This window comes from Microcaecilia unicolor, chromosome 6, assembly GCF_901765095.1.
Source record: "Microcaecilia unicolor chromosome 6, aMicUni1.1, whole genome shotgun sequence".
In the NCBI taxonomy this organism is placed as follows: Eukaryota; Metazoa; Chordata; class Amphibia; order Gymnophiona; family Siphonopidae; genus Microcaecilia; species Microcaecilia unicolor.
In genome coordinates this window covers 165,272,363-165,299,635 of record NC_044036.1, presented here as the reverse complement: position 1 = coordinate 165,299,635, position 27,273 = coordinate 165,272,363, and the positions used below count along the sequence as shown (strand labels likewise).

At 40.3% G+C, this 27,273-nt stretch overlaps 1 protein-coding gene across 1 annotated transcript in view; it reads right to left on the bottom strand.

The window, feature by feature from the left end:
• Positions 1 to 27,273, bottom strand: part of NUP210 (nucleoporin 210) — a 214,077-nt gene that overhangs the window by 130,610 nt on the left and 56,194 nt on the right. The window contains 7 exon segments of the mRNA XM_030206772.1: positions 1,068 to 1,223; positions 3,609 to 3,746; positions 8,513 to 8,653; positions 9,538 to 9,644; positions 12,682 to 12,750; positions 14,436 to 14,594; positions 22,694 to 22,826. Of these exon segments, the coding sequence (XP_030062632.1) occupies positions 1,068 to 1,223; positions 3,609 to 3,746; positions 8,513 to 8,653; positions 9,538 to 9,644; positions 12,682 to 12,750; positions 14,436 to 14,594; positions 22,694 to 22,826 (903 nt within the window).

Here is a 27,273-nt window from a genome sequence, read left to right as displayed (position 1 = left end):
TTTGGAGATGCTGATGAATCTCCTTAAGGTTTTAAAGCACTGGGCCAATATTTCCCAGGCTACTATTTTTTGCCATATACTAGTGCATTAAGTTGTAATCCTCCCTGAACAAGACTAGTCCTAAAACAGTTTAGACAGAAATTCTAAACAGGAAGCAATTTTCAAATCCTGCAGGTGCAATCTCCCTAAGGAGAATCCCTTTGAAAATGTGAAACTGGGGGGGGGGGGGGGGGAGGCTGTATGTATGCACAGTAAAGTATGCATATACCACCCCCCAGACATAAGCCCATCCCTGGCCGTGCTCAATTTTGCCACAGTTAAAGATCCATGTATTGTGCGTGCAATTTTGTGTACTAAGGGGAGGGAAGTTTTCTGCCTGGAGAGTATGTACTCAATTGACAAGGTAAATTTGAAAACTGGCTGCACAATGAGTTAATGACATTCTACATGTAGATCAATTTTTTCTAGCACTGAAGTGGGTCTCCCTGGAACACTGCAATTTCAGACACAGAACATAATGCATGCAATACAGAAAAACAGTTCTTATCAGGTCAGGTGTAGAAAGATTTGTGGTTCCAACTGCATTAACAAGTTCCTCTGGGATTACAGTTTAATATCTTTTTGATTACAAAAGCACAAAGTTGGTCCAGTTCCTTGGATGGTAAAGCAACAGGTGAAAGGACCCAACTCTGGAAAGCCTGAAGTGCCACACAGGTGATGCATGCACTCAAATGTGTATCTTATTAAGTGGATTGGTTTCTAATAGGTCATAAAAGAGACTCCAATACAATGATTCAACTACTCAGTTACCAAGTTTCAAAAGTTTGCTCTTAACTTTCAATTGCTTTTCTGCTCACTACCTTGGGTTTCATTAAAAATACGACAGTTAAAGAAACCTCCAATAAATGTCTAATCATTCATCCACTGTCCCTTTAAGGTAAAATTGAAGATATGGAATTTCATCACCAAGCAATTCAGTTCCTCAGGTTATAGGAAACAAGTTTGTTACCATCAGCAGAAATGCTGGAGAAAACCTGCAATGAAGTAAGGAAAACCGGCAGATGTACCTTCATTTGCCCATAGTGTAGTGGGTTCTGAACATCACGTGCTTGTATAACACTGACACCAATATCACTGCCCGTGGTCATAACTCCCTTAACTGTGACAGTAGCGACCGCATGGTTGGAAGACGACCAAGTAAAATTTCCACTTCCACCATGAGCCTGAAATGTGAAGAAGAAACAAAATATTAAGAAACGTGTCGTCATTACAGGGTTTTGCATGTCCTTTATTCCTGCCCAGTTAAACCTGTATAGGCGGTTTTCAAAACTGCACATTTTGATGCAAAGTCCAAAAGATGGTTTTCAAAGAAAGGATGTATATACTCTTCCCTGTGAAAAGTGCCCATGTTTTTCTGTGTTGGGGGTGGGGGAGGGGAGGGTCAGAATATAGTTTTGAAAATGCAAGACTCCATGCATTGTTGCCTCCCCGAGTCTAAGCTCATTCCAGGAACGCTACCACAAAAATGCAAATAAAATTGCACACATTATGAACAACATAGCCTTTTTACTTAGATTAATAGCCAGTGGCAGAAGTACAAATTAAGGGGCCCTTTTACTAAGCTGCGTAGGTGCCTACGCTCGTCAATTTTGTTTCTGCCCAGCTACCGCAGGCGGTAATCGGCATTTTACGCACATACACCTTACCACTATGTCAATGGCTGGCGGCAAGTCTCAGGCCCAAAATGGACGCATGGCTATTTTCATTTTGACGAACAGCCATTTTCAGCAAAAATTTTAAAAAGGCATTTTTTACAGGTGCGCTGAAAGATGATTCTGCGCGCGCCCAAAACACGGGTCTACACTACAGCAGGTCATTTTTCAGTGCACCTTTGTAAAAGGGCCCCCACGAGTACCCAAGCAAAATATCAGGGGGGCCTACACTAGAAAATACAGGAGCAGCACCTCCTTCCCCGACTCCCTGCCCAGCACTGCAGAGGCTGCATTTTTGTTGTAATATTCACCATTGTAAACATCCACTTATACGGATAAATGATTTTTTAAAAAGTTGCCTCCTCACATATTGAAATTAAGGAAGTGCTAGATACAACAAACTTTCTTTACAAGCACAAAAAGAAAAGGGATTGCAGCCTGTCACTCTCAATAGGTGAGGATGGGCATGGCAAGTTACACCCTTTATTCAATTTCATTTCCTCCTACAAGATATATATATATATTTTTTAACTGGTTCAAATTCTAAATTGCTCCTTCTAGCATGGCTGTAAATTCCGAGGACATGCAGCTCAGTGATTCTGCTGATTAACTGCATTCGTAGTCAGCAGATCATTTCACAAGTCAGCACACCAGGGACCCGCCATAAACGATTTCTTCTATATTTTAAAATAGATTCATTTTCTATAGCTCAAAACCAGTGACAGTGACTGGAAGCTTTAAGGTCTCAGAGCAGTGTTCAACGAAAATTCCATGAGTTGAAAAAGAGGATGAAAGAGAAAAGCAATATTAATTTTTTTTTTTTAAAGATCTAATTCTTTGCTGCAATTGCATCATCACTTCTGGCCCAATGGACAAATTACAACTAGACAAAATGGAACTGATAAATGTTATATTTAGTATTTCTCAGTTAACTATTTTGTGTGATGACAAGGCCTAATAAAGTATTTTTATTGGCCATATGCTGTGGAAATGAAACCTTTAATCCTACCAAAAGCCAACCCAGATCTCCTCTAAAAGCAAATGTTTATGTTTCACAGAAGAAGAAGAGGGTAACTTTCATCTTGTGTGTATGAGCAATCGCCTGAGTGGGGTACAGCAGCCACATAATTTTATGGAAATAACCACAAAATGCCATCTGCTCAAGCTTAACAGTTCCATAAAGTCAAGTACCATAAGGTTATTTTCATCCCACAGGCAATTAAAATGATGTCTTCTTGACTTAGTAACAATAAAGTCTTCCAAAAAAAAAAGCAATTAAATTGATGCTATAAAATTTAGGCGGCACTAAAGCAAGGTTACAATCACCACACCAGCTGTAGAAGATCATTGTCAGGTATCCTTCATTACAAAGAATGAAGAGGAAATTTATCAAAGGCATGCTCTAGTGCAAAAAAATAAAACAAATTCCATTATCAAACTATTTTCAATGGGGGAAAAAAATCTTTACCGACTCAAAAATGGATCAGTTTTTGCACTGGAATAATGCATTGATATATCCGTCTTCCTGACAATGCCCCATTACAACCTCCAATAAAGACACAGTAGGTAACTTGCACACAGCAGCGGTTTCAACCCTAACCATTTTATTGGGCAGACTAAATTGGTGGTTTTGGTCTTTATCTTTCGGTATCAGCATCTAACGATCATAGTTATGGCAATAACAGTAGGCAAGGAGGTGATTGCTGGTACTGCCAAGCGCATATGGACAGGGACAATTCCCTGCATGACCTTGAATAGTAAATCTGTATGTTAATATATTTTTAGAACAAAAATACACTATAACGCACAAGATCACCATTTACTACTTTAGCTACTGCGTAGCCAGCTTGACAAATATTTTTTTTTTATGTTATGCATACACGTAACCAAAAGTACCTTTATTATGTATTGATAGGATCCTGCTTTCTGTTGCCATGGAAATGTCAAAATGCTTGGTGAAAGTGTTATTGGGATATATATTTCAACTTCCTGCTGGTTTCGTACTGGGATAGGCAGCGTATGGACACCTCCATCCTACAATAGACAATTTAATTTAGAACTTCTACATTGGATTATGCTCTGTACTTCAATATGTTGTGTTCATCTCAAGCATACAACAACAACAACAGACCACTATCATGGACTAAACGTGATATTAACAATAAAAGAACCAAATGTACTCTATAAAGAAAAAACATATATACGATGGTGGATACACAGAATGACAACTCAACAAATAAATCATATGAAACATACTAAAGTAAATGTAATATCACATAGCATCAAATCTAGCTGAAAGCCTTGGTTATAACAACCTGGAGTCAGGTTCCCTTCACCATTCCAAATAAATTCTTCTATAACAAGTTAGAACATTATGGGAACTCCGTGGAAGATAAGGCAAAAGTTTTAAGATGGTGTTGGGTGAGGAGATGCCAGACCTGGAGGATAAGGAGATAAAGAGCTGGGCAGAGCTCATAGAGCAGTGAGATCAGGATGTGCCAATTCTCACTGGAACATTATCATACATGTACATGATTTTAAAATCAAAAAGCAACTGATGGCCAAACTGAAGTCACTGGCTGGGACAGACGACGTAACTATTTACACAGATTTATCCTCAGTGATTCTGCAACAGCACCAAGAGTTTCACTGTTTTATTACTAAACTGCAAGGTGCAAGTGTAAAATACAGGCGGCTTTATGTAGGATGGAACCTTGAGCAGCCATGTAAGAAGACTGCCAAAGCAGGACTGAGTGTATTGGAGGTGGTGGCAGTAGCAGTGGTAAGGAGAAATACAAGATGGTAGCAGGTGGTAAAGAGAGGTTCCAGACTGCAGCAGAGGAAAGTGAAGAAGTATGGACTTGGGAAGCGAGGTGGATAACAAATTGGTTGAAGCTAGAGCAGATTGGAGGACCGCCTTTGGATCTAGGGACACAAGTTAAAGGAGAGGGGATGATTGGATTGAATGAGAGACTTTTCAGAAGCCCAATGTGTGAGAGGCAGAGGTGAACGAGTGTGGAAACAGATGTGAGAGAAAGAGATGGTGGGGTGGGGAAGCAATAAGTAAAATGTGTTTTGGAACAGTGAGGTTTGCAGGTGTGCTGTAACATGATAAGTGTAAGGGGTGCAAAGCACACAAAGTTACATCAGCTTCCTAGAGGGCTGTCTGAAGCTTAGCTCCTGACCTGGCTTGAATAACCAGCTTCAATCTTGCAGCATCCACTGACCAGACTGATTCTTTAAATTAAATCAATGCCCCAACGATCTCAAGATGTGATCCAAGGATGTGATCTGATGTCTCTGCAGCATGGCATGGATGTTGGGCATGCAGTTGGCTTTGGCACTGAAGAAGAGGGTGACCCAAATTGCTTACGGATCCTCAGTCAGGACTTCAAACATTGCTTTGGTGAGCTTTCAAATACATTTAAAGAACTTTAAATTACAGGTTGAGTGAAAAAATACTATCTCCAATTTGTTTTAAATGAGGGAATTCCACATTGGGCATTTGTTGAAGCATTTGACGTTTTTTAACAATTTATTATTGGGGGGGGGGGGGGGGGGTGAAGATTTTGGAGTGAGTATTGATCAACTCCACTCACGTTGTTTTGTGAAATGCTTACATCTATAGAGTCTCCGATTAAGGATCCAAGACTGTTCAGATAAGTACAGCACAGCAAATTTTCTAGGGCTTGATTAGGACTGGGACATTGGTCTAGTTTTTGTTAATATATCTGGCTGTGTTTTGGGTTCATATATTTCTTTCATACATTTATACAGCTTGGATTAGAGTCCAACACAGTTCTTATAGCTCACATTAACAACATGACAAGGAAGAACGCCTTGTATCACCTGGATTTAGTGCAGGAATTATATGCACTCTGCATGATTTGAGAAATGTGAGTGGTGCAATGATGGTTCTCTACTCAGTCAGTCACTATATTTATGACGGACTTGTGAACTGAGCACTTCTCAACACTATATTGTATTTATATCATATTTTGAGTTTATCACTACACACTTTATATTCATTTTATTTAGTGTTTAAAATACCTATAAGTTATTAGTGAGGTGTTGATTTATTTATTTTTTTTCCTTTTTGGGATTTTGTGAATAACTAAGGCCAATGCCAGGCAGACTTCTATGGAAAGACAGTTTAGGATGGGCTGGAGAGGGCTTAAATGGCAAATCCAGTAGTTAAGAACATAACAAGCATAAGCGTTGCCATACTGGGGCAGACCGAAGGTCCATCAAACCCAGTACTGTTTTCAACAGTGGCCAATCCAGGCTACAAGTACCTGGCAAGATCCCAAAACAGTACATTTTATGCTGCTTAACCCTGAAATAAGCAGTGGATTTTCCCCAAGTCCATCTTAATAATGGTTTATGGACTTTTCTTTTAGAAAGTTATCCAAACCTTTTTAAAACCCCGCTTAACTGCTTATACCACACATTCTCTAGCAACAAATTCCAAAGTTTAATTACATGTTACGTGAAGAAATATCTCCAATTTGTTTTAAATTTACTACTTTGTAGCTTCATTTTTGGAAAGAGTAAACAAGTGATTCACATCTACCCGTTCCACTCCACTCATCATTTTATAGACCGCTATCAAAACTCCCCTCAGATGTCTCAGATAGTACTGGGCAGACTTCTATGGTCTATGACCCATATATGACAAGACAGATTAGGATAGGCTAGAGTGGGCTTCAACATCATGGACTTCTACTGTCAAGAGTAGTAGGCATTTTTCTGTCCCCGGAGGGATCACAATTGAAAAGAAAAAACAATCACAAACAGTGAAGTCCCAGAAATGGCAAAGAAAGACCAGGATCAAATATTTTATACCACATTCAATGTTGGTTTAATCATGAATTGATAATGAATGTGACTGTTGGGCAGACTGTCACATACTGTGTTACAATGTAGGATGCCAGTTGCTTCAGGTGACAGCAAAAGAGGTGAGATTATCATTGATATTTATTGGTTTGTTTTACACATTCATTTTAATAAAATCTTGATGCACAATAATTGACTTAATGTATGTTAAACTGATTTAGCATGCAATAAATTTTAAAGTGTACTAATGAGCCAACTGCATACTAATAAATGCAAATACAATCTTATCTTGTGTCAGAAAGAAAAAAAGAGAAATGAATGACCTCATTCATTAAAGAATAGTTGCAAGTTCAAACCCACAGCGGCCAGTGGTTTGTTTTAAACACTGATGACTGCAGGCTGAATTAGACCCAGATATTCAGCACACCACCTAATCTGGTTACTGGCACTGAATACCCAAGGCCACTGGAAATTATCCAGATCTGGTCAATATTCAGTACAGTACCTGGATAGCTAACCAGACATAATTAGGACTGAGTTTACGAGGTCCTACATGCCCAGTTACTTATCTGGGCACTGGCACTGAGTGTCACTGGTGTCCAAATAACTTCTTGGATCTGCCCAGATTTTGCCTCTGGATTACACTGGCACTAATCAGAGAGTGCTGAAATGGTCAGAGCTAATATTAACTGCAGAGTGCCGCTGAATATTAGGAACTGGGCTAGGCAGAGGGTCAGTAGTCAAAATGGTTTAAAGCCCAGTTAAACCCTACTCAGAGAGCCAGCAGCCAATATTCAGTGATAATTGTTAGTGCCACTGAATATGTCCGCTAACCAGCTATCCCCTAACTAAATGGCTAGAGGCGAGCCGGCAGCAGTTAAGGTGGAGTGGTAACTTAGCTGGTTAGCGACAATTTTTAGTCTGCTAACCTACTGCATAAAGGGGCCCCTTCTAGAACGCTGCGGTACAGCTACTGTGGCATTGGCATATGCCTGCCCCCTCCACGTGACATTTCCAGCACACCTTTTTAAATTTTCTGTGTCGGGGCTTACCCGGCAGTAATCGGGCAATGCCACGTGCTGCCTGGTTACCACTGAGTTAGTGTGGCAGCCCTTACCACCTCCTAAATAGGTGGCGGTAAGTATTTCCCCGGGAAATGGCCGTGCGGCAAGTGTTTCACTTACCACATCACCATTTCCATTCCTTGCCCAGAAATTCACTTTTAACATTCAATGGTAAAAGGGGACCTCGGCGCGTGGCAAACCCACAGGTTGACACCGCTGCAGAAGTACTTTTACCACAGCTTGGTAAAAGGACCCCAAAGTTAGAAAAGCAAAGAAAAAAAAACTGTCCTAAGGTTTTATGCGGCGACTTAACCGGACACCAGTCTGAATGTAGGCCGGGGCCTGGTTAATTTCTGGGGACATACTTGCATTGAATATCTGGGGTTAATTCAGCATGAAGCCGAAAGTGGCTTTCCAGGCGCTTGTCATTCTAGACTGAATATCGACTCCAAAATGATTTAATTGGGCAGGAACCTCTCCTGCCTATTTAAAATCACTCTGAATATTGATCCCCTTAAATTTTAGAGCCCTGAAGCTCAATGCCAGAAAACTGTGGAATAAATTTTACTTTTTGACAAGATAAATGCCTACCAAAATATTTCATATAAGGAAAGCAAATTATCTGCAACTTTGGAAGAGTCAAATTTTGGTTTTCCCCAGCTGTAGGGACTGCACCTTTGGTAATTTCAGTGTGAGGCTAAGATTAAGCAAGTAAAGAACAAAGAGGTATAAAGATCCTGCAGTGACAAGTTACAAAGTAAAGATATGCAATTTTCTATGTGCCCATGTCTATGATGATTTTAATACATTATACATCACTGAAGCGATTTACGTTAACCTTTATATGGCATCTTGATAGAGACAAAAGCTCATAATCAACACTTAATAAAATAAACATACTTGATCTACCATAGATGTCAAAGCTGCATCAATGACAGTCTGGCCCTTCTTCACAGCTTTTACATGATGATAGGAGCCATTCAGAGAAGATTCTAGAACCTCAAAATACTCTTTGGGCAGTTCTGTTTCAATTCGGATATTCTAAAAATGAAACAATCATTTTAACTAGAAACTATCGTCACTGAACATGCAAGCAGAAGGAAAACTAAAACAAACCTACTATGTTATACTTACAAAGTGTACATTTAAGATATGGCATTCTAAATGTTATCCTTGAAATGTTGGTAAAATAAATTACTGAAATTATAATATAATTCTTTTCAGAACATTAAAGTTTACTGACAGACACATGAATAATGAGTGTGAGGTAGTGAATAAGATATTGTGCCTTGAGTTGCTATCACTAAATGTTCTGAATAATGAACTAATACAATCTACAACATGAAAAAGAATCATGCTCACGAGAAAGATTTATTAATGTTACAGTTAATTAAAGCAACTAAATTAACAAAAATGTCAGATTTTAATTTTAAAGTTAAAAGCAAGCACACAATACCATATGGCCAACTTTGCCAAATGTCCTTTAAAAATTAAAGTAATAAGGACTGGCCATGCAACTCAGGGGCAGTGCACACCACTGTGTGAAAAGCCAAGGTTCAGTTCCTGGGGCCCCCCTGCTGCTCCACTGGCTGGCAAGAGACACTGCAAAGCCCCCAGCGGAACAGAGTCTCAGCACATCTCTGAACGGTGACATTCACTCTCTGGATTTAGGGCTAACTCCAGAAGAAGCCAGGGACATAGACTGTCAGTGCAAAGACTGGATAATTAGGGAAGGTAATTGCAAATGAAGGTTCATGGTGCCAAAGGCCAACAAAGATTGCATCTGGAAGCCCAACTGAAAAGGAAGGGAAGGAAAATTTTGATTTTCCTTATAAAGAATTACAAAATGGTATGGTATTCACTTTTCAAGTTAATCATTCTTTAATAAAAATTAGAGGTCTTATCATGTGTAAACATTCACTCACATCAGATAAGTAAACCTTGTTACTTGATTTATCAAATACTTCTATTGTGATGTCATAAAATCTGCCAGTCTCTAGAACCCACCGGTCACCAGGATATATTGTGAAACCTAAAAATAAAAATATATATATATAGTTCAAGAATAAGTCTGCTTTTACATAACAGATTCATTTTATGCACAGAGCATGATGAAGAAGAAGTTAGGGCCTACCAGCTAAAATTTCTTTGTTCAGACATATGAGTTTTGTAACAAAGCAAACTACTGAACATCTCCTCTAAAAGGAAACAAGACAGCAACAGGACCAGTTATCAGTACAGGCTACTGTTAAGATATGTTTTTTTTACCACTAACCTGTGCTATTTTATCTTGGGGTCCATTTTATACAATAAGGCCTAGTTACTAATAACTGGGGTTAAATGTAAAATAACATGCCTTAATGGTAGTTCATGTCAAAACAAATACTTTCCCCCTTAGAGTGCTAGCTGGTCAGTTTTCACTTGTGAGCACTTGATGAGCCACTGTACTTCTTCTGATGACCAGCAACCCTGAGCCATTTGGTTCAGACAATGTGCACCCCCAACCACAAATTTGCATCCATTATCACTTGAACCCATGCTGGAGACTCCAGGGCCACTCCCCAAAACAGATTGTCCCCTGTCAGCCACAATGGCCAAAGCCCCATCCTGAATGGGAAGGATCACCCACTGATCCCAGGACTGAGCAGATCACTGGCACAGCAGTGCACTCTGCAACAGACACATGTGGGCCCTGCTGCCAAATCCAAGGCCACTGCCATCAACCTCAGGACATGAAGAAAATCTCAGCTACTGGACCACCTGTTAACAGCACTTGCCCACTCCGAAGAGGAGGACAGGAGGTACAGCAGCCAAATGCTCACAACCAGTAGTAGTGAGAATGAGGAGAGACCTGGCCTCAATGAGTTTTGTACTACTTGCCAAGCCAATCCTAGCCATCTTGTTTTATCTTTTTCTTTTTTAAGTCAATAGACAACACAGGCTGTGATGTTTCCAACAGTAGAGACCCAACCCCTGCTCCTAAATCAAAGGCACCTCAGAGCCAGATCAAGGATGTACAGGCCTACCTCACCTACCAACTGCTGGGGACTGAGAAATACTGGCTGGCCGGCTGTGGGTTGCACAGGTCCTTATGAAAGGTGATGTCATCAAATCAGTGGTTCTCAGTCTCCATCTGCTGGCAACAGTGTATAAACCCCACAAATCTGAATTGATTTGGAGGGATGAAGAAGCAAGCAATTTTCTGACTAACTGAAGTAAAATATTAAGAGGGTAATTTTGAAAAACCATTTAGCCCACTAAAAAAGATGCCTGAAAACTGCACAACCTATAAAGGAGGCAAAAGCATATGCGTTGATCCACAACTCATCAACTTTCACTCAGATTGCTGTAGAGCTGTACACAGAGCCAAGGAGACAGTACTGCAAGTAGTTGTGCATTTTCAAAAGTATGGGATACAGTTACTAACATGCACTACCACAGTAGTGTATATTAATACACATTATTTTACCATGGGTATCTAGTTAATGTGCACTAACGATGTTAACACATTCAAATGCAGTAGCGCAACTCCAGTCCTACCTGAGTTATTAGTGACCATCTCTGGGAAAAAGTGACTAAAGTCACCAGAAACAAAAAAAAATGAGGTTTTAATGAATTCTGCTAAAGCAAACAATTTGCAATACAACAGTCCAACCCCCATCCTTTTATGTGAAAAGATTAAAAAGTTACAGAAATTCAAATGTGTAACTTATTCAGACTGCTTATGGACCCATGATATGAAAAACCGGCCACTCTCAACAATTTGGATCTGCTACTTTAGTCACCTTTTACCAGAGACAGCTACATTTTGCCCAAAAGAAAAAAAAAAATCACATATTTTCTTTTGAAAACTGGTACAAAACCTAATCTACCAGTAAAAATATTGACAGGTTTGCACTTGCCTGCACAGTTTGGAAACTACCTCTAAAATACTGTATCTCAAATAAGGTATTTTCTTTGAACTTTGACTAAACAAATGTTAAGATTTTTCATGTTAAACAAACCAATTCTAAGTCCTTATACTATATGTAATAATTACTGTGGTAATTCAATGGAGGAAAAGCCTCAAATACGGATAGATACTCCTTTGTTGAAACACAACCTAAGGGAGCTCCATCTAATCATCACCGGCTGAAAAACCTCCACAACTTTAATATCGTGATTCCTAAACACTCAAATTTGTAAATGTATAAGGATCACTTATCTTCCAGCTGTTCAATCGATATATCAGTCTTCCACGGCCCAAGATACTCTAATAGCTCTAACTAATATATTTAGAAGATTTTTCATGTGTCAGTATAAAGCCAAAGTTACTAAACATTATTGGGGTAATTTTATAAATTATTTGAAGGTACATGCACATACAGACACTCAGAAAACAGAGCCCCTCATTTTATGTGATATACTTTAAGTGATATATCTGATCCCATGGTCAGAGGGAGGACTTACATTTATGCACTTAGGGGCCCATTTAATAAGTTGCGGTAAAAGAGGCACTACGCTAGCCGTTTTTGCCGTATGCCGAGGTTCTTCTTACCGCAGTGAGTAAAAATCCTGGAAAAAAAAGAAATGGGCATGCGGTAAATTTGCACTTACCATGAGACCATTTCGGGGGGGGGGGGGGGGGGGGGGAGAACTTACTGTCACCCACTGAGGTAGCGGTAAGGGCTCCTGTGCTAACTCAGCGGTAATATTTTTGGGGAATTTCCAGTAGCACCAGAAATGTGCTAGGGGCGGAACTACTAACAGAGGGCATGTTAGGCCTGCAGTACTTCCAATTTGCCGTGCAGCAAGACCGTTACACTTGGCAACCCTTTAGTAAAATGGCTCCTTATTGTCTTGAGCAACTGTAATTTTGTGCATTAATTTCCAAAGAGACAATTTTATAAAAAGCACTAAGGTGTAATATATGCATCTATGTGCACTGACCACCTATGCAGCCTGTTATAAAAGTTAACCCCTGGAAGTATATGCCACACATTCTGTAAAATCAAATATATACACAATTTTAACTGTGATACACTGCACATAAAATTACTGTTATCAAATGAGAATAGGACAAGACTGACCTAAATACCCAGGTTCCACAACATAGACTGTGCTGTTTGGTAATCTTGAAGCACCTTGCATGCGAATACCTGAAATCTTAGTCAAGAGAAACATGCTCAAGAATTCCCGAGTTGGTAAAATGTGGTAACATCTTTCCTGTGGCAACCCCTAAGCAACAGAGTTGCCAGTAAATTAGACAAACTCCACCTTTACCAGAAAGCAATCAATATTCATTCAGTTATGCCACATAAGAATAGCTGTGTGTTTATAAAGTGTTAATTTAATTCTTAATTGTATCTGTTTTTTGGATATATTAATTTGACCTTGCCAACAACTGTATAACACTTTCAGAATTAATAATTAACCTAATAAAGTCAAATTAAGTTCTTCGCGTTTGTAATACTTGTTCATTTTGGAAATACTGAAAACCCAACAGCCCTTGAGGATTGACATTTGGGACTAGAGAGCTGCATGGGAATGGGGATTGCAGGAATCCCGTGGGTATAGAAGTTGCCACGGGATTCCCCGTGGAAGTGTAGTCACATTTTTGCCGGAATGAGGCTTGGAATGCATTGAAAGAAACAACTGGAGCACCAGAATGAGGCTTGGAATGCCCAGAGGCACAGCTGGAGCACCAGACTGAGGTTTGGAACACTCATTGGTTGATTAGTAAATACCATCCAAAAACATCACAGAAGGCTGAGGACAAGGTTAAGAAAATACAGAGCTGCGAGCAAGTAAAAAATAGCATCAACTCCTGCAGGTATGGGTGGGGATGGAGGAGATTAATTGTGGGCATGAAATGGATCATAATGGGTACAGGTGGATACGGGATAGATTCCACTGAGGATGAGCAGTGAAGTTTCTGTCCCTATGCAACTTTCTATTTATTCCACAGACCAGAGGAACAAAGGGGATTCTCCTATTTTGTGTATGTAGAATGAACTTGTAGTGCACCTTCAGTATCTCCTGAAAACAACAATATTCTCACAGACTGCAATAATTCTGGTACAGGGAGAATATCTGCTTTGCATCTCAGTGTCAAAGCAGCTATGCTGCTCTCTGTCAGACTCAACCATCCATCATTTGTAACTTCACCTACTGTCACAATAATGTACGTGAGCACATGACTATATCAAATAATTCTTGAGTTTTTAGTCAATGAAAATTATATCATTTTCATCTCTAACAGTGCTTCTTACAAATACCATTTGCTGCATGAAACCTTTGGAACCAGTCAAACTATTTCAAAACATTTAAAGGAGTATCTTTGGGAGCTTCTCTGTCACCAAGAGAGCAACGTATACTCACTTGAAAGGTTAATATGATGAACAGACATATTTTTATTCAGTTAATAAAGAGAGAAAAGCTCTAAGGTGAATGAAATAGTTTGTAGGTGGGCAGAAAACAGATCTGAGCATTAACTTTGATACTATATTACAGAAAGAAAGACACTGCTTGACAATTCTGTTATCCATGCAATTTTTCAAGGAAGCTTGCACAAAGCTGCAGGATTAAACACGACTGTCTTGAGCAAAGCTTCTCTGAAGATGAGGCTTCTATGGTTCTTGTGTTCCTAGGAGCTGTCATGACCGTTATAATGCTTAAGTATCATTTACAGCAGCATATGATTGGTGGTATCAGTTTAAAGTTTACAACAATTTTTATGATAAATCTCATCCTGAAGACCACACAAATAAAAAAAACAAAAATTATTATTATATAAAATCTAAACATCTGCCACATCTTTTCCACCTCAGAAGAAAAAGGATATTTTTATGACCAAGCACTAGGTTGGTTTGTCCCTGCTGCAACGCAGTCACCGTTGATGTCGCCTGATCCAACTTGGCAACTGACTGATTTGGATTTCCCTCAGGGCCGACTATGTTGTTCTGAAGCTGTAGTTCATACTGCTCAGATGGCATCACTAATTCTGTATGCAAAAATACAAGACAAAAAAGGATGTGTGAGGCAATAAAAGTAAAGAGGCTCATTTTCAAAGAACATAGACTTACATAGTTCTATAGGTTACAACTTTTGGGGTTCATTTTCAAAGCACTTAAACTTACAAAATTACATAGTAACTATGTAATTTTGTAAGTCTAAGTGCTTTGAAAATATGCTTCTATGTAACTTTGTAAGTCTATGTGCTTTGAAAATGAGCACCAAAGTGCGACATTCTCTGAACTTAAAACTACACTGATGAATTTTTCTTTTGATGTCCAAAGTACAAAGAGGTAGAATCAAGAAATTACACCAAAAATCAGGTGCAAAAAACATGGGTGATAAGCACCAGTTCTGTAACAGCAATTGCCCGTGAAATTGTGGTTATAAAAAATACAGCCCAAGTCGGCATGCACATACCTAACTTTAGGTGCAAGCACTTACGCTATGTCAAAGGCTGGTGTAAATGGTTGCACCTAAAGTTGGCAATTGTGCGAGTGATAGTATTCTATAATCTACAAGCACAACTGCAGAACAACGCTCCTGACCCGCCCATCGGTATGCTCCTTTGTAGTTGTGTGCTATAGCATTTAGGAGCTAGGTTTACGGAATAGTGCCTTAGTAGTTACAGGGTTAACTGCAAATTACTGCTACTTATCACCAGTGCATCTTTTCTAGCAAAAAAGGTGCGGTACTCAAATGCTAGGCTACCCTTCAAGGGTGGGGTGATCACTGAGGGATCCACCCCCACAATAGCCAGGCCCCTGCAACCAGTCACAGAACCTATGACAAGGCAGAATTGGTGTGTAGAGCCTGAGCTATTTCATTAAAACATGGGGTCCTTGGGTCAATTTTAGCAGACAATGGAAAAGGTGCCAGTACTCAGTACTCCCAAGTACCCCCACAAAAAAAGCCCTGCTCATCACAAATTAATGCTACTTAAGGGCTATTATTGGTATTTATTATCCTTGATTCATAGGATCATTTACGGAGAAGTTCCCAAATATATGCTAGATCTGGTGGATCTACCACCCAGAAACAGTTTCAATTCCTCCCGATCCTTCCTAAATTTACATTATCCAGATTGCAGTGGCCTGAAGTCCAAATCTACCTACGCATCCAACTTCTCCTTCATAGGCACACAACTGTGGAATGCACTGCCTAGAACCTTTAAATCAACCCAGGACTATCTAAATTTCAGAAAACTACTGAAGACCACTATGTTCAAGAAGGCATACCTTACAAACTCAACCTAATGTACCTTCCACCTGTTTTCAGCATAATCCATGGACTTTATTACTATCTTTTGTTATCTGTTGTTGTTTTAATGTTACCATTATGCTAATAACCTACTACTACAATGTTTAATTATACTTTCTGAACCGTAGCCTACCCTACGGTTATGTGTAAGCCACATTGAGCCTACAACTAGTGGGAAAATGTGGGTATAAATGTATTAAATAAATTTAATGCTAATTGGAAACTAATTTAACATTTAAATTTGTAATGCACCCAGAACTATTCTATAATTTACACTCCCAAATTTGCACACTAGTCAGAAATTTGGGCACACAACTTTATAGAATCTGAAATAAGGGCCATACTGTATCTGAATAATCATCACTATGCAGTGCTGCATTATGTCTAGTAGCGTTATAAAAATGGTAAGTAGTAAAACAAAACTCACTGACTGTTTAAAAACATTTTTAAATAAGCTCCTAAAAAGTAAGTGATTTGTAAAATGTACACTGCATAGAAAGAAGCACAAGAGCACACGATTTTTCCCAAACTTTTCCCCATTACTTCTTCACTTGTATTATTAAACTTGTCTTCTCTTTTACACAATTTGTTAAAAGTGTATTCAGCCTGACTGCTAACTGAAGCACACCACTGACCTGGCCCCTAATTTCCTTTCTGTGAAAATGCAATCAAAATTCAGTCAAGGTTTTCAATTAGCATGAAAGATAGATGGAAATGTTCAGAAAACACAAAATTATTGGTATTAATCTCAATTATGATTTGGGAGTCTGAGTTACAGGGTACAAAATCTGTTGAGATAAATAGAATTTCAGATCCTTTAATTTTCCACTAATCAAGTAGTTCATAAATGTGCACAGTGTAAAAGTACTCTCCAGTTTCCCATAGTTCTATGTAGCATTCTGGTCCTCTATGGAAACACAAGGTCACATTCAAAATAGCCAGGAAGTACATGGTTATTTCTCTATATTCTAGGGCCAATAATCAAGCTTACACACAGGTAAAAAGCATGTGTACCTGTGTGAAAACAGGGTCTATATATTTGTGTCTCCACCCCCATCCTGGTGTGAATAAAATTTATACACACTGACAGTATGCACATTTCTGCAAGTGAATAAAAAGGAGGGGGCATTAGCTCAGTGAAGGAAAACCATATACAGTTATTTTGCACCTGCTTGCATGTAGCTTGTGAAGTACATGGGTACAAATGCAGCCACAGTGTGCACACATCAGCCAAATTTTCAGAAGGAAATCCTGCAAACTGCCCATGGATTTGATTACTGCCCTCTTAATTTTAAAACTATTATAAGATGTGCAGTGTCAGTGTTTTTAAAGGTAGACACCCAGAAAAAAAATAAAAGATACTTGTTTACAGCTTACACTCATTCTAATTTCATTTATTTCAGTAATTAGCCCATCCACCTGAAACTGTTCAGGGTGGGTTACATAAAATACATTCAAAAAATATATAATACACACACCCAAAGCCGGGTGGCATTATGACCCAATGTTGCTGTTCGGACAGCCCCGACTGGGGCCACCTGTACCTCAAGGATTTAGAGACTTTGTTACGTGGGCCACAATCATTGCTAAGAAAACAATTCTGTCAGGGTGGCTTATTACTCATATCCTGTCAGTTCAACATTAGCGTGGTGAAATGCTGCTCTTGATGCGTCTCGAGAGACTGGAGGTGAGTACCTCTACCCCCGCCAGGGTCTCACGATTTCAACATAGATGGTCCCCCTTTTGGGAGACCCTTACGCCCGCAGCTAGAGGACATTTATTGAATATGTAACTACTATCAAGGACTTATGGCTTTGATTGGTAATGATTAAATAATGCTACTTGTATTTGGAAAGTGGGGGGAGGGAGGAGGGATTGGGCAGGAGAAATAGAGAAGATTATTTAGTGCTGCAAAATTCGTTGATATTGAAAGTTGTTGGTTGATTATATATTTTCAATAAAAATGATTTGAAACATAAAATAAACACCCGAAACCAAAGATTAGCACTATCCAGATCAGACAGCCCACAGGAATAATCCTACCAGAAAGAAAAAAAAAAGAGAATCCATGACCTTAAGCTGGTCTAAGACCACATGACTTGATTAAATAGTCAGGAAACAAATATGTCTGGAACGGCTGTTGACACATATGGGCTAAGATGCCTGCCCATTACCTGCTGCCTGTGTCCATCTGGCCAGGAACCTCTGAGCTATCACCATAGAGAGCCCCAGAAGATCTCTGGCCCTGCCCCCACTGATGAGCATGGTGGCAAAAGGCTGGACCCAGACTGGAGGTGCGACACACCAACTCTAGCAGACTGAAAAGGGAACAGGACTAAGATCTATCAAGCTCCTTTGTGTGAACCATTACTAATGTGCACTCTGTTTATTAGTCGTTTTAAAAGAATCAGGCTATTGCTGTGATTGCTGGTAACAGATATTATGGTGACCTCAGAATGACTGTTGGGAAAAAAGGTTTACAGGAGATCTCCTCTTGTCAGAACGATTGCAAAGTTTGTGCTTTCATCTAACTCAGCTACTGAGTCATAATTTAAAATTATGGTTATTACTGCTAGGTCTATTAGAATTAGAACACTGAACTAATGTTTGATTAAGGCTGAATCATGCATTATACTGTTTTTGTTTTTAACAAAAACTAAAATTGAGTAAAATTACAGTCCACATAACATTTGTGTTAGCAATTTGGATTATGCTTGTCAGACAGACTACTTGGACCTCTAGGACCTAGTCCCTGCTTGCTAGGCCAGTAGGAGATGGGGGTGCTGTGGAATTCATCATGTAATAAATAATAGGACTGGGGGGGGGGGGGGCGAGAGGAGACACATTCAGCGGCTACACCTATCCAGAAGTATGCATGCTACTAGGGTCTGAAAAGGTTTGCTGTCTTGACTGGGCTACAGTTATTGTGTGGGCAAATGGTTATGGGGAAAACATGATTGATGTGTGGTTATGCATAGGGGTGGGGTCTGGCTGGGATAAAACCACCAACAGAATGAGAGTGTGGTCTTCTGCTCAGAAAGAGTCAGACGAAAGAGAGAGAGAGAGAGAGAGAGAGAGAGAGAAGAGAAATGGGGGGGGGGGGAGGGGAAAGAAGAGGATTGGAATCCTCAAGTGTGAGGCAGGTGAGAGACTTGCTAGAAATGGAGGTGGATGAGAACTGCATCTCAGGAAGGAGACAAACATTGGAGGTCCGTTCTGTGGATGAGTCTGGCAGCTGGGGAGAAAACCAGCAGGACATTTTACTGAGAGTCGGAGGGTTTCTGCCAGGTACTTGTGACCTGGATTGGTCACTGTTGGAAGTATGATTGTACTAGATGGACCATTGGTCTGACACAATAAGGCTAGTCTTACATTCTTATGAATTATTCTGCCAGGCAGGATGGGACAGAACCTGCTAAGTAAGAGAAAACAACAGGGATGAAGAGGGAGGTTTTAGAGATCATGTTGTAGTATTACTTTTTCAAGTTGCTGCCTAAGAGAACTGCTCAATTGATTTTCTTCCTGTTAATAAAGTTGAATTGTTTTATAAAAACCCCGGTGCTTGAGTGAATTTCTTGAAGTTGGAGTAACTGAGAAACTGAGAACTGGTAGCGAACCCTCTTCTCACCCCCAGGCTACTGTAATCTAGCCTGGCCCCGGCCTATGCCCAGCTCAAACTCAAGACCTTTTTTACATCCTGGCCGGCTACCTACCCGAAAGAGCTTAGCCAGTAACCTGAACTGTGGGGGTAGGACCAGGGTTACAAGCAGATTGAACATGTGACTCTTTATTGGTCGCTCCATAAGCAATCTCATTTTCCTGGGTGAAAGACCAATGAAGAATGCATAGACTTTAGGTATTAAGTTTCCCAAACTGTGGGTCAGGACACCAAATGATGGTCACAAAAACCATGTTTGTGGGTCATGCCCTGGGTGAGCTCTCCCTATTCTGTACCTTTGAGAGGGGGGGCACACAATTTTATTTGACCATGATCAAAAGGTCATGGCCACAAAAAGATTGATACGCATTATATTAGGTCCTTTCCTTGGTCAGATCATTTTGAGAAGTTTTACTTTGTTCTGCTATTTGAGAATACATTTCTTTAGAGACAGAATGTACATCAATGGGGGGGGGGGGGGGGGGGGGCGTAGTCACTTGACAGTAATGCAGTGAAGAATACTAAAATTACAAGAACTGACTTTTCACATCCCTAATATTGGTTATGAGGAATGGAACACTTTATTGGAATTTGATCCCAATAAAAATATGAAAGGTGAGAAAGACTATTTCAATGTTGTGGTTTAAAGAAGAAGCATAAACTTCAGAGCAGAGAGGCATTAGAGGAAGTAGTGCTTTTTTTGTAGGAAAAAAGGTACCAGTACTCATTATGGGCGGGGTCACCACCTATGGCTCTGCCCCTTTGATAGCCACGCCCCTTATACCATGGCACACATAAACAGGCATCATTGAAAATATGATACCAGTATAGGAGAACAAAATAACTTGTGATTTTTTTTTCATTATAAATAATTTCTGTAAGCTGTTACAGCTCCAGTATATCCAGTGCAAAATAAGCCAGCAGATGTAATTTCTCAAATTGGACATATTCCAAACACTAAAATTAAAATAAGATGATTCTTTTTCTACCTTTGTTGTCTGGTGACTGTTTTTCTGATCACTTTGGTCCCAGTCTCTGATTCTGCTGCTCTCTATCTGTTCTCTTAACTCCATTTCAAGGACTTCCTTTCCATTTATTTCTTTACTTTCCGCCTTTCTTCTTCATTTCTTGCCCTACATGCATAAGTAAAAGCTAGGTCCTCCATGGAATTGACTGGAGATAATGTGGATCCAGCTTTTGCCTATTTTCTCTATCCTCTCTTCCCTTTCCCTCATCTCCAAACATGTGCATCTCCTTCTTTTCCCTTTCCTCCCTTCCATCCATGTCCACCATTTCTCCTCTCTCTTCTCTCCCCTGTATCCATATCTAGCAATAATTCTCTCTCCCCCCTCTCCTCCATCCAAGTCCAGCATTTCTCCTCTCTCCCCTGTCCACCCACCCCTCCATTCATCCATGTCCAGCAATTATCCTCTCTCTCCTGCTCGCCTCTCCATCCATTTCCAGCATTTCTCCTCTCTTCCCTGCCTTCTCCTCCCATCCATGTCCAGCATGTCTCCTCTCTCCTCTGCCACCCCCTCCCATCCATGTCCAGCGATTCACCTCTCTCCCCTGCCCTCCCCTGCCATCCATGTCCAGCGATTCTTCTTCCCCCATCCTCCCCTGATATCCATGTATAGCAATTCTTCCCCCCCTGCCCATCTTCCTTCTCCCATTGCCTGCTTGAGAGTCCAGGCCCCCAGCATCAGCCAGTGCAGCGATTATGAGAGGCGTTGCCGGCGTCGGGGCCTTCCCTCTGCGAGTCCCGCCTACTTTGTTTAAGCTTCCTGTTTCCGCATAGGCGGGACTGGCACAACCAAGGCCCTGATGCTGGCAGCCTCTCTTAATCACTGCACCAGGCTGTCAAGGGTAAGGAGGGTCACAGGGAAGAGGGGAGTGAGAGGAAGGGTGCAGGCTATGCTGTACCGGTACATACTGGCACAAAAAAAGCCCTGGGAGGAAGTATCCAAACCATGAATATTTAAGCTCTTGTTAGGGTCTGCTTATCCTTTACAAACGTGAGGGTAGACTTTTCAAAGACGAAGCTCAGATCTTCCATAAATCATCTGGCTCATTTGCTACATAAGAACCTGGCAGAAACCCAATTAGTATCAACATTTCATACTACCAATCCTGGGGTAAGCAGTGTCTTCCCCCATGTCCATCTCAATAACAGACTATGGACGTTTCCTCCAGGAACTTGTCCAAACCTTTTTTAAGCCCAGATCCACTAACCACTGTTACCATATCCTCCGGCAGCGAGTTCCAGAGCATAACTATTGTTTGAGTGAAAAAAAATATTTCCCCCCTTTTAGATATTTAACAGAGAAACATTCTGTGATTGGGCAAGTATATAGCTTCATAAAATACCCTCTTCTTGTGCTTCAATATATCAGGTTGATCCAGGATATTAGAATGATTTTGCAAAGGCGACCGAGGGAGAGATGAGTGGTTTTGACAGAGTAAATGCTGGAGTTAGTCCAATTAATAGTTGGTCACCATCAATTGTGAAGTCAATGAAAAACAGAAATCTATTTCTAGCTCAATATTTGTCCTTTCATATTAGTCAGGTGCTAATCATGCTGAATATGAAGCTGTTCATATTCTGTTGTCAGCTAAGTCCCACGTCTGTGCATCTAGGACTTGAAGGCAGCTTCAAGGTCTAAAGAAGGATACCGATGCTCTCCTCTGTACTTCACTACTGCTGTCCGAGCTTCCTGTCAAAGCCCCTCCCATCCTCTCATCTACAACTCTGTCCAGTTGCCACAGGGACAAGAAGGTAGTACTGAAGTAACAAATCTGGAGCAGCAAGCAGGAGATTTGGGTTACTGTCCAATAGTCAGGACCTGGACTGGGTCCATGCAAGGGCTGCCAGCAGCATAGCATAAGAAGAACATTCCCATGGCATACTAATTGTGCTGCACTGGCCTAAATTACATGCCTAGCAATTAATATCAGTGTCAGTTGTTCCCTGACCTAACTCTGCCTACTTTTTAAGGATCTAAATTTAGATGCTCAATGGGGGGAATTATTCGCTCAGGAAAACCTTGTCACGTTACTCTTTAGGAACTTGGATCTTTGGTTATCTATCTCCCATGCAACTAAACTGTCCCACAATGTTTTTTGCTTCATATAGATGGAAATCTTAATATCGAATACAACGTAAGACACACCTGTCATTTTCCCTTGTCTTATTTTCTGTACTTTATACTGAATTGATGTTCCCACCAGAAGATAGATATCACATGCTGGGTTAAGAAGGATGTTCTCCAAAATAAGCAACCTAACCTCTGCAGGAGAGACGGTCTGTAAAGAAAAGAGAACACACATTATATCATCAACTATTGTCCTTCTGTTATCTAGTAATGTTTGCATTACATACATGAATTCATAAAACACTTTCCTTTTGCATCCTCCCAGATTATCTTCTTAGGCAATGATGGACCTCAGTCTATCAAAAACCTTAAAGGCAAGCTACCACTAGGCTTCCAATGTCCTCTTACTGTCAACATTACTTAGTAGCTTATCGTCTTTGATGGGCCCAAAATTGTCACTTTTTAAAAATCCACTTTAACCCAAACCAAGATCTTCGCTCGACAGAGACAAACTAAATTCCTATTTTAATTTATTCATTTATTTGGAAGCATTTGATATACCCCAAGGGGACCAAAAAGTAGCATCTATGCGGTGAACAAGAAAAAGGAGTACATTAAAACTGAAGAACCTTGTGATAACGCAAATAACCCAAACCATGACCAATTCTGTTTTGCAGCAGTTCAGATTTAGTACAGTTTGGAGTCACTAGAATCAGAATAAACCCTGAATCAGTTATAATTCCTGTTTTTGGCCTGCTTTGTATGTTTGAACTAGACTGACTCTACATCTGGTTATTCACATTCATCCCTATTCAAGTTTAAGGTAACTTAGCAGACTAAAAGTGAGAAAACATCATAGAATTGTCATTGTAATACAAATGATGTATTAAAAAAAACAACTCTAATTTGCCTTGTGGCTTGAAAGTTAAAGGCAGACTATCAAAAAGAAAAAAAATTATTACAATGATTTTATAGTAGTTGAGGGCGATTTTCAAAATGGATTTTTGTAGGTATGTAACTATGTTAAACTATGCTTTCACAAAAAGACCCTTCCAATATTGATTGTACAGGCCCAAACAAGCAAGCTTGGGTATTTCATTTTTAAATCCCTGTGCCTGCTTTTCATTGTTTTAACTTACCTGATTTGCATCTGCAAAGCACAAAAATTAAATATTACAGCTGGACTTTGTTGGCAGATTTTCAAAGGAAAACTGCATACAGAGTTCACTTTTGAAAATGGTCTTGAAAAGCAGTGGAACTGCAATCTGCTACTGCATGCCGAGAAAGTGCCCCAGTAGTTTCAATTATAATTCCTAAATGCTACATTTTGCTTCAAAATTCTATATAGCAAGTACAGAAATAAAGCAAACCTTTCCTTGTCCTGAACACGATTATATTTTGGCATGTCTGGTGACGCCAGTACAAGAAATCTACTTGGGTAAATTTATATCCAGATTATACATGTTGTTCAAGATTTATCATAGAAGAGATTAGCAATAAAATCATAGGAAACAGAAATTCACTGATTTATAGTCTCTGTGGTAGGCTAACACCTTAAATATCTCTAGCAATAAGTCAGACAGCTTCCACCATAACTCGTTTGGGAACAGAATTTTCTAGAGCTATTTAAGGAGTGCAGGACTAGTACATTAGTCCTACCCCACTGAATTTCAACTGAGTCTATGCTTTTGTTATTATAATGATCCATGATACAGTATACAGCCAACAGAAGTTATATAGCGAGGAAAAATAAATGCGACAGGCAGAGACTAGATGTGGGCAATCTAAGCATCTTGTAGGCAGTCCCACTGAAATCAAATGGGACTTAGAATTTCAGTGCTTTAAAAACACACATAAAAGAGCACAATGTAAAAATAAAAATACCCCTAAAAGTTACAAAAACATTCACATAAAAACAGACTGAACTACGAGTAAAGAAGATTCCATTAGCAGCGGTAATGGGAGACGTCACACTGAAGCATTCATTCAGGCACAACTAATCATTTAATTGAGTCAGGGCTTAATTTCTTGGGGGATGGCCTGGAACACAGTTCAGCCACTTAATTTCAAACTCCAGAGAAGCAGGGGTGGTCTGCTCCAGCCCCTCCCTTCTAGGAAGCCTGCAGGGAAAAAGAGGAGATGGGTGAGCCTGTAGTAGGGCAGAGAAAAGTCATTCTACTCCTTAATCCTGCTCCTCTTCTGTTGCTCCTATCCAAGGACCGAATGGGTTGTTTTGTCTATGTGACTTTCCCAACGAGCTTTATGTTCTTCTACAAACTTGGTAGGTTATAATGTATAGTGAGGACGAAATAGTTTCAAAAAAGTTTTCCTTATTTTTTCCTTTCCTTTTTTTGATAATATATTGAAACTGTATTTAGAGGTCAGTATTTATTTCATCTTGTTGTGTTCAGCAATTGAATGGATTGTATCAGTATGGCATTGGAACAGTCTCTTTAAGAGACTAGCAAACTCACAGATCCAAGGGACAGGAAATAAGATAGTTGTCCAGATATGGAAAAACACTGTGTGCTCTTGGTGCTGCTGAGAGTCCAAAGGATAGAACCTTGTACTGGAAATCATGTTTCATAAAAGTGAAACAGAAATATCATCAATGATGTAGGCGACTATGGATGGGGTTTAGGCATCCTTCATATTTTGAGAGACAAAGTCAATTGTTCTTGTTTAGAATGGTGAGGATGGTGGCTAATGAATTCATCCTGAATTTCTCCTTCTTTAAAAATACATTGAGGCTGTGCAAATCTATGATGGGCCTCAGGCTCCAGATTTCTTTGGAATGAGGAAAGTTTTAGAATAGAAATCCTGACCTTGATGAAGTAACATAGAGGAGCATAATCGAACGGCGCTAGCCAAATAGATGGCTGCCGCTGCAAAAAGCAGTCCCGAACCGCATTATCAAAAAAGATGGCCGGCCATCTTTCGTTTCAATAATATGGTTGGGGCTGGCCAAATGTCAAAGATGGCTGGGTTTGAGATGGCTGGCATCGGGTTTCGCCCATAATGGAAACTAATGCCGGCGATCTCAAACCCGGCCAAATCCAAGGCATTTGTTCATGGGAGGAGCCAGCATTTGTAGTGCGCTGGTCCCACTGACATGCCAGGACACCAATTGGGCACCTTAGGGGGCACTGCAGTGGACTTCAAAAATAGCTCCCAGGTGCATAGCTCCCTTACATTGGATGCTGAGCCCCCCAAATCCTCCCCAAAACCTACTTCCCACAACTGTACACCACTACCATAGCCCTTAGGGATGAAGGGGGCATCTACATGTGGGTACAGTGGGTTTTGGGGGTTTTGGAGGGTTTAACATTTACCACCACAAGTGTAACATGTAGGGAGGGATGGGCCTGGGTCCACCTGCCTAAAGTGCACTGCACCCACTAAATACTGCTCCAGGAACCTGCATACTGCTGTCAGGGAGCTGAGAACGACATTTGAGGCTGGCAAGAAAATATTTGGGGGGGGGGGGGGGTTGGGTGGGAGGGGGTTGGTGACCACTGGGGGAGTAAGGGGAGGTGATCCCCGATTCCTTCCGGTGGTCATCTGGTCAATTGGGGCACTTTTTAGAGGCTTGGTTGTAAAATTAAATGGACCAAGTGAAGCCGGCAAAATGCTCGTCACAGGCGGTCATCTTTTTTCCATTATCGGCTGAAGCCGGCCATCTGATAACCATGCCCCCGTCCCGCCTTCCATACCCTTCCGAAACGCTCTCTTTAACTTTGGCTGGCTCTGCGATGGAAAGCAGTTGGAGCCGGCCAAAATCGGCTTTCCATTATACCAATTTGGCCAGCTTCAGGAGATGGCCGGCCATCTCCCAATTTGTGTGGGAAGATGGCCGGCGATCTCTTTCAAAAATAAGCTAGATAATCTCCTTGATTGCTCTGTTGTGAATATTGCAATCTCTTCTGCCAAAACGGCTTGATGTGGAGGAAGAAAGTTGCTGTTAATTAAATGACCCATGCTGGGTGAACTGTTTCTGTATCCATGCTGTACTATCTGGAGACCCACCAATCTTTAGAAAATTGCTTGCCATGAGATTTGAAGAAACATTGAATTCTGCTCCCAACACGTGAATAGTCAGAAGGAAGGCATCTACATTGAAGCAGATGCTGGTGCTGCTACTTGCTACTTACATTCCCTTGGACATCATCCTAATATGTAGCTTTGGGTAGCTTGTCAATGCATCTGAAGCCTTTGATAAAGTTGATTGTTTTCTTTTCAGGTAGAACTTTTGAAAGTACCGATAATGAGACTGTTACTCATTTGGTGAGGAAAGTGCTTTCACTGAAAAACAGTAGTCTTTAATATAGGATGCCACATCTTTAACCCTGTCTCCAAAAGACTGCCAACTAAACAAGGAGCATCTGCTAGGCCATCATGAAGGCCCTTTATGAGACTTGATGCTATGAGCTAAGCTATACAAAGTATAGCAATGGCCATGTCACATGAATCATAGGCAGGCTGTATAAGATGTATTTGCAAGAATCAACCTATGAAATCAATGCTGCTGTTGATAAGCCTTTTGATCTATGTCACCTGATGGTAATAAATTGAAGTTGGTGATAAACTTTGAATTTAGCATGGCACTTTGGTATACTTCATAGCATCCAGAGTTCTATGGTCTTTACTTGAAGAATGTG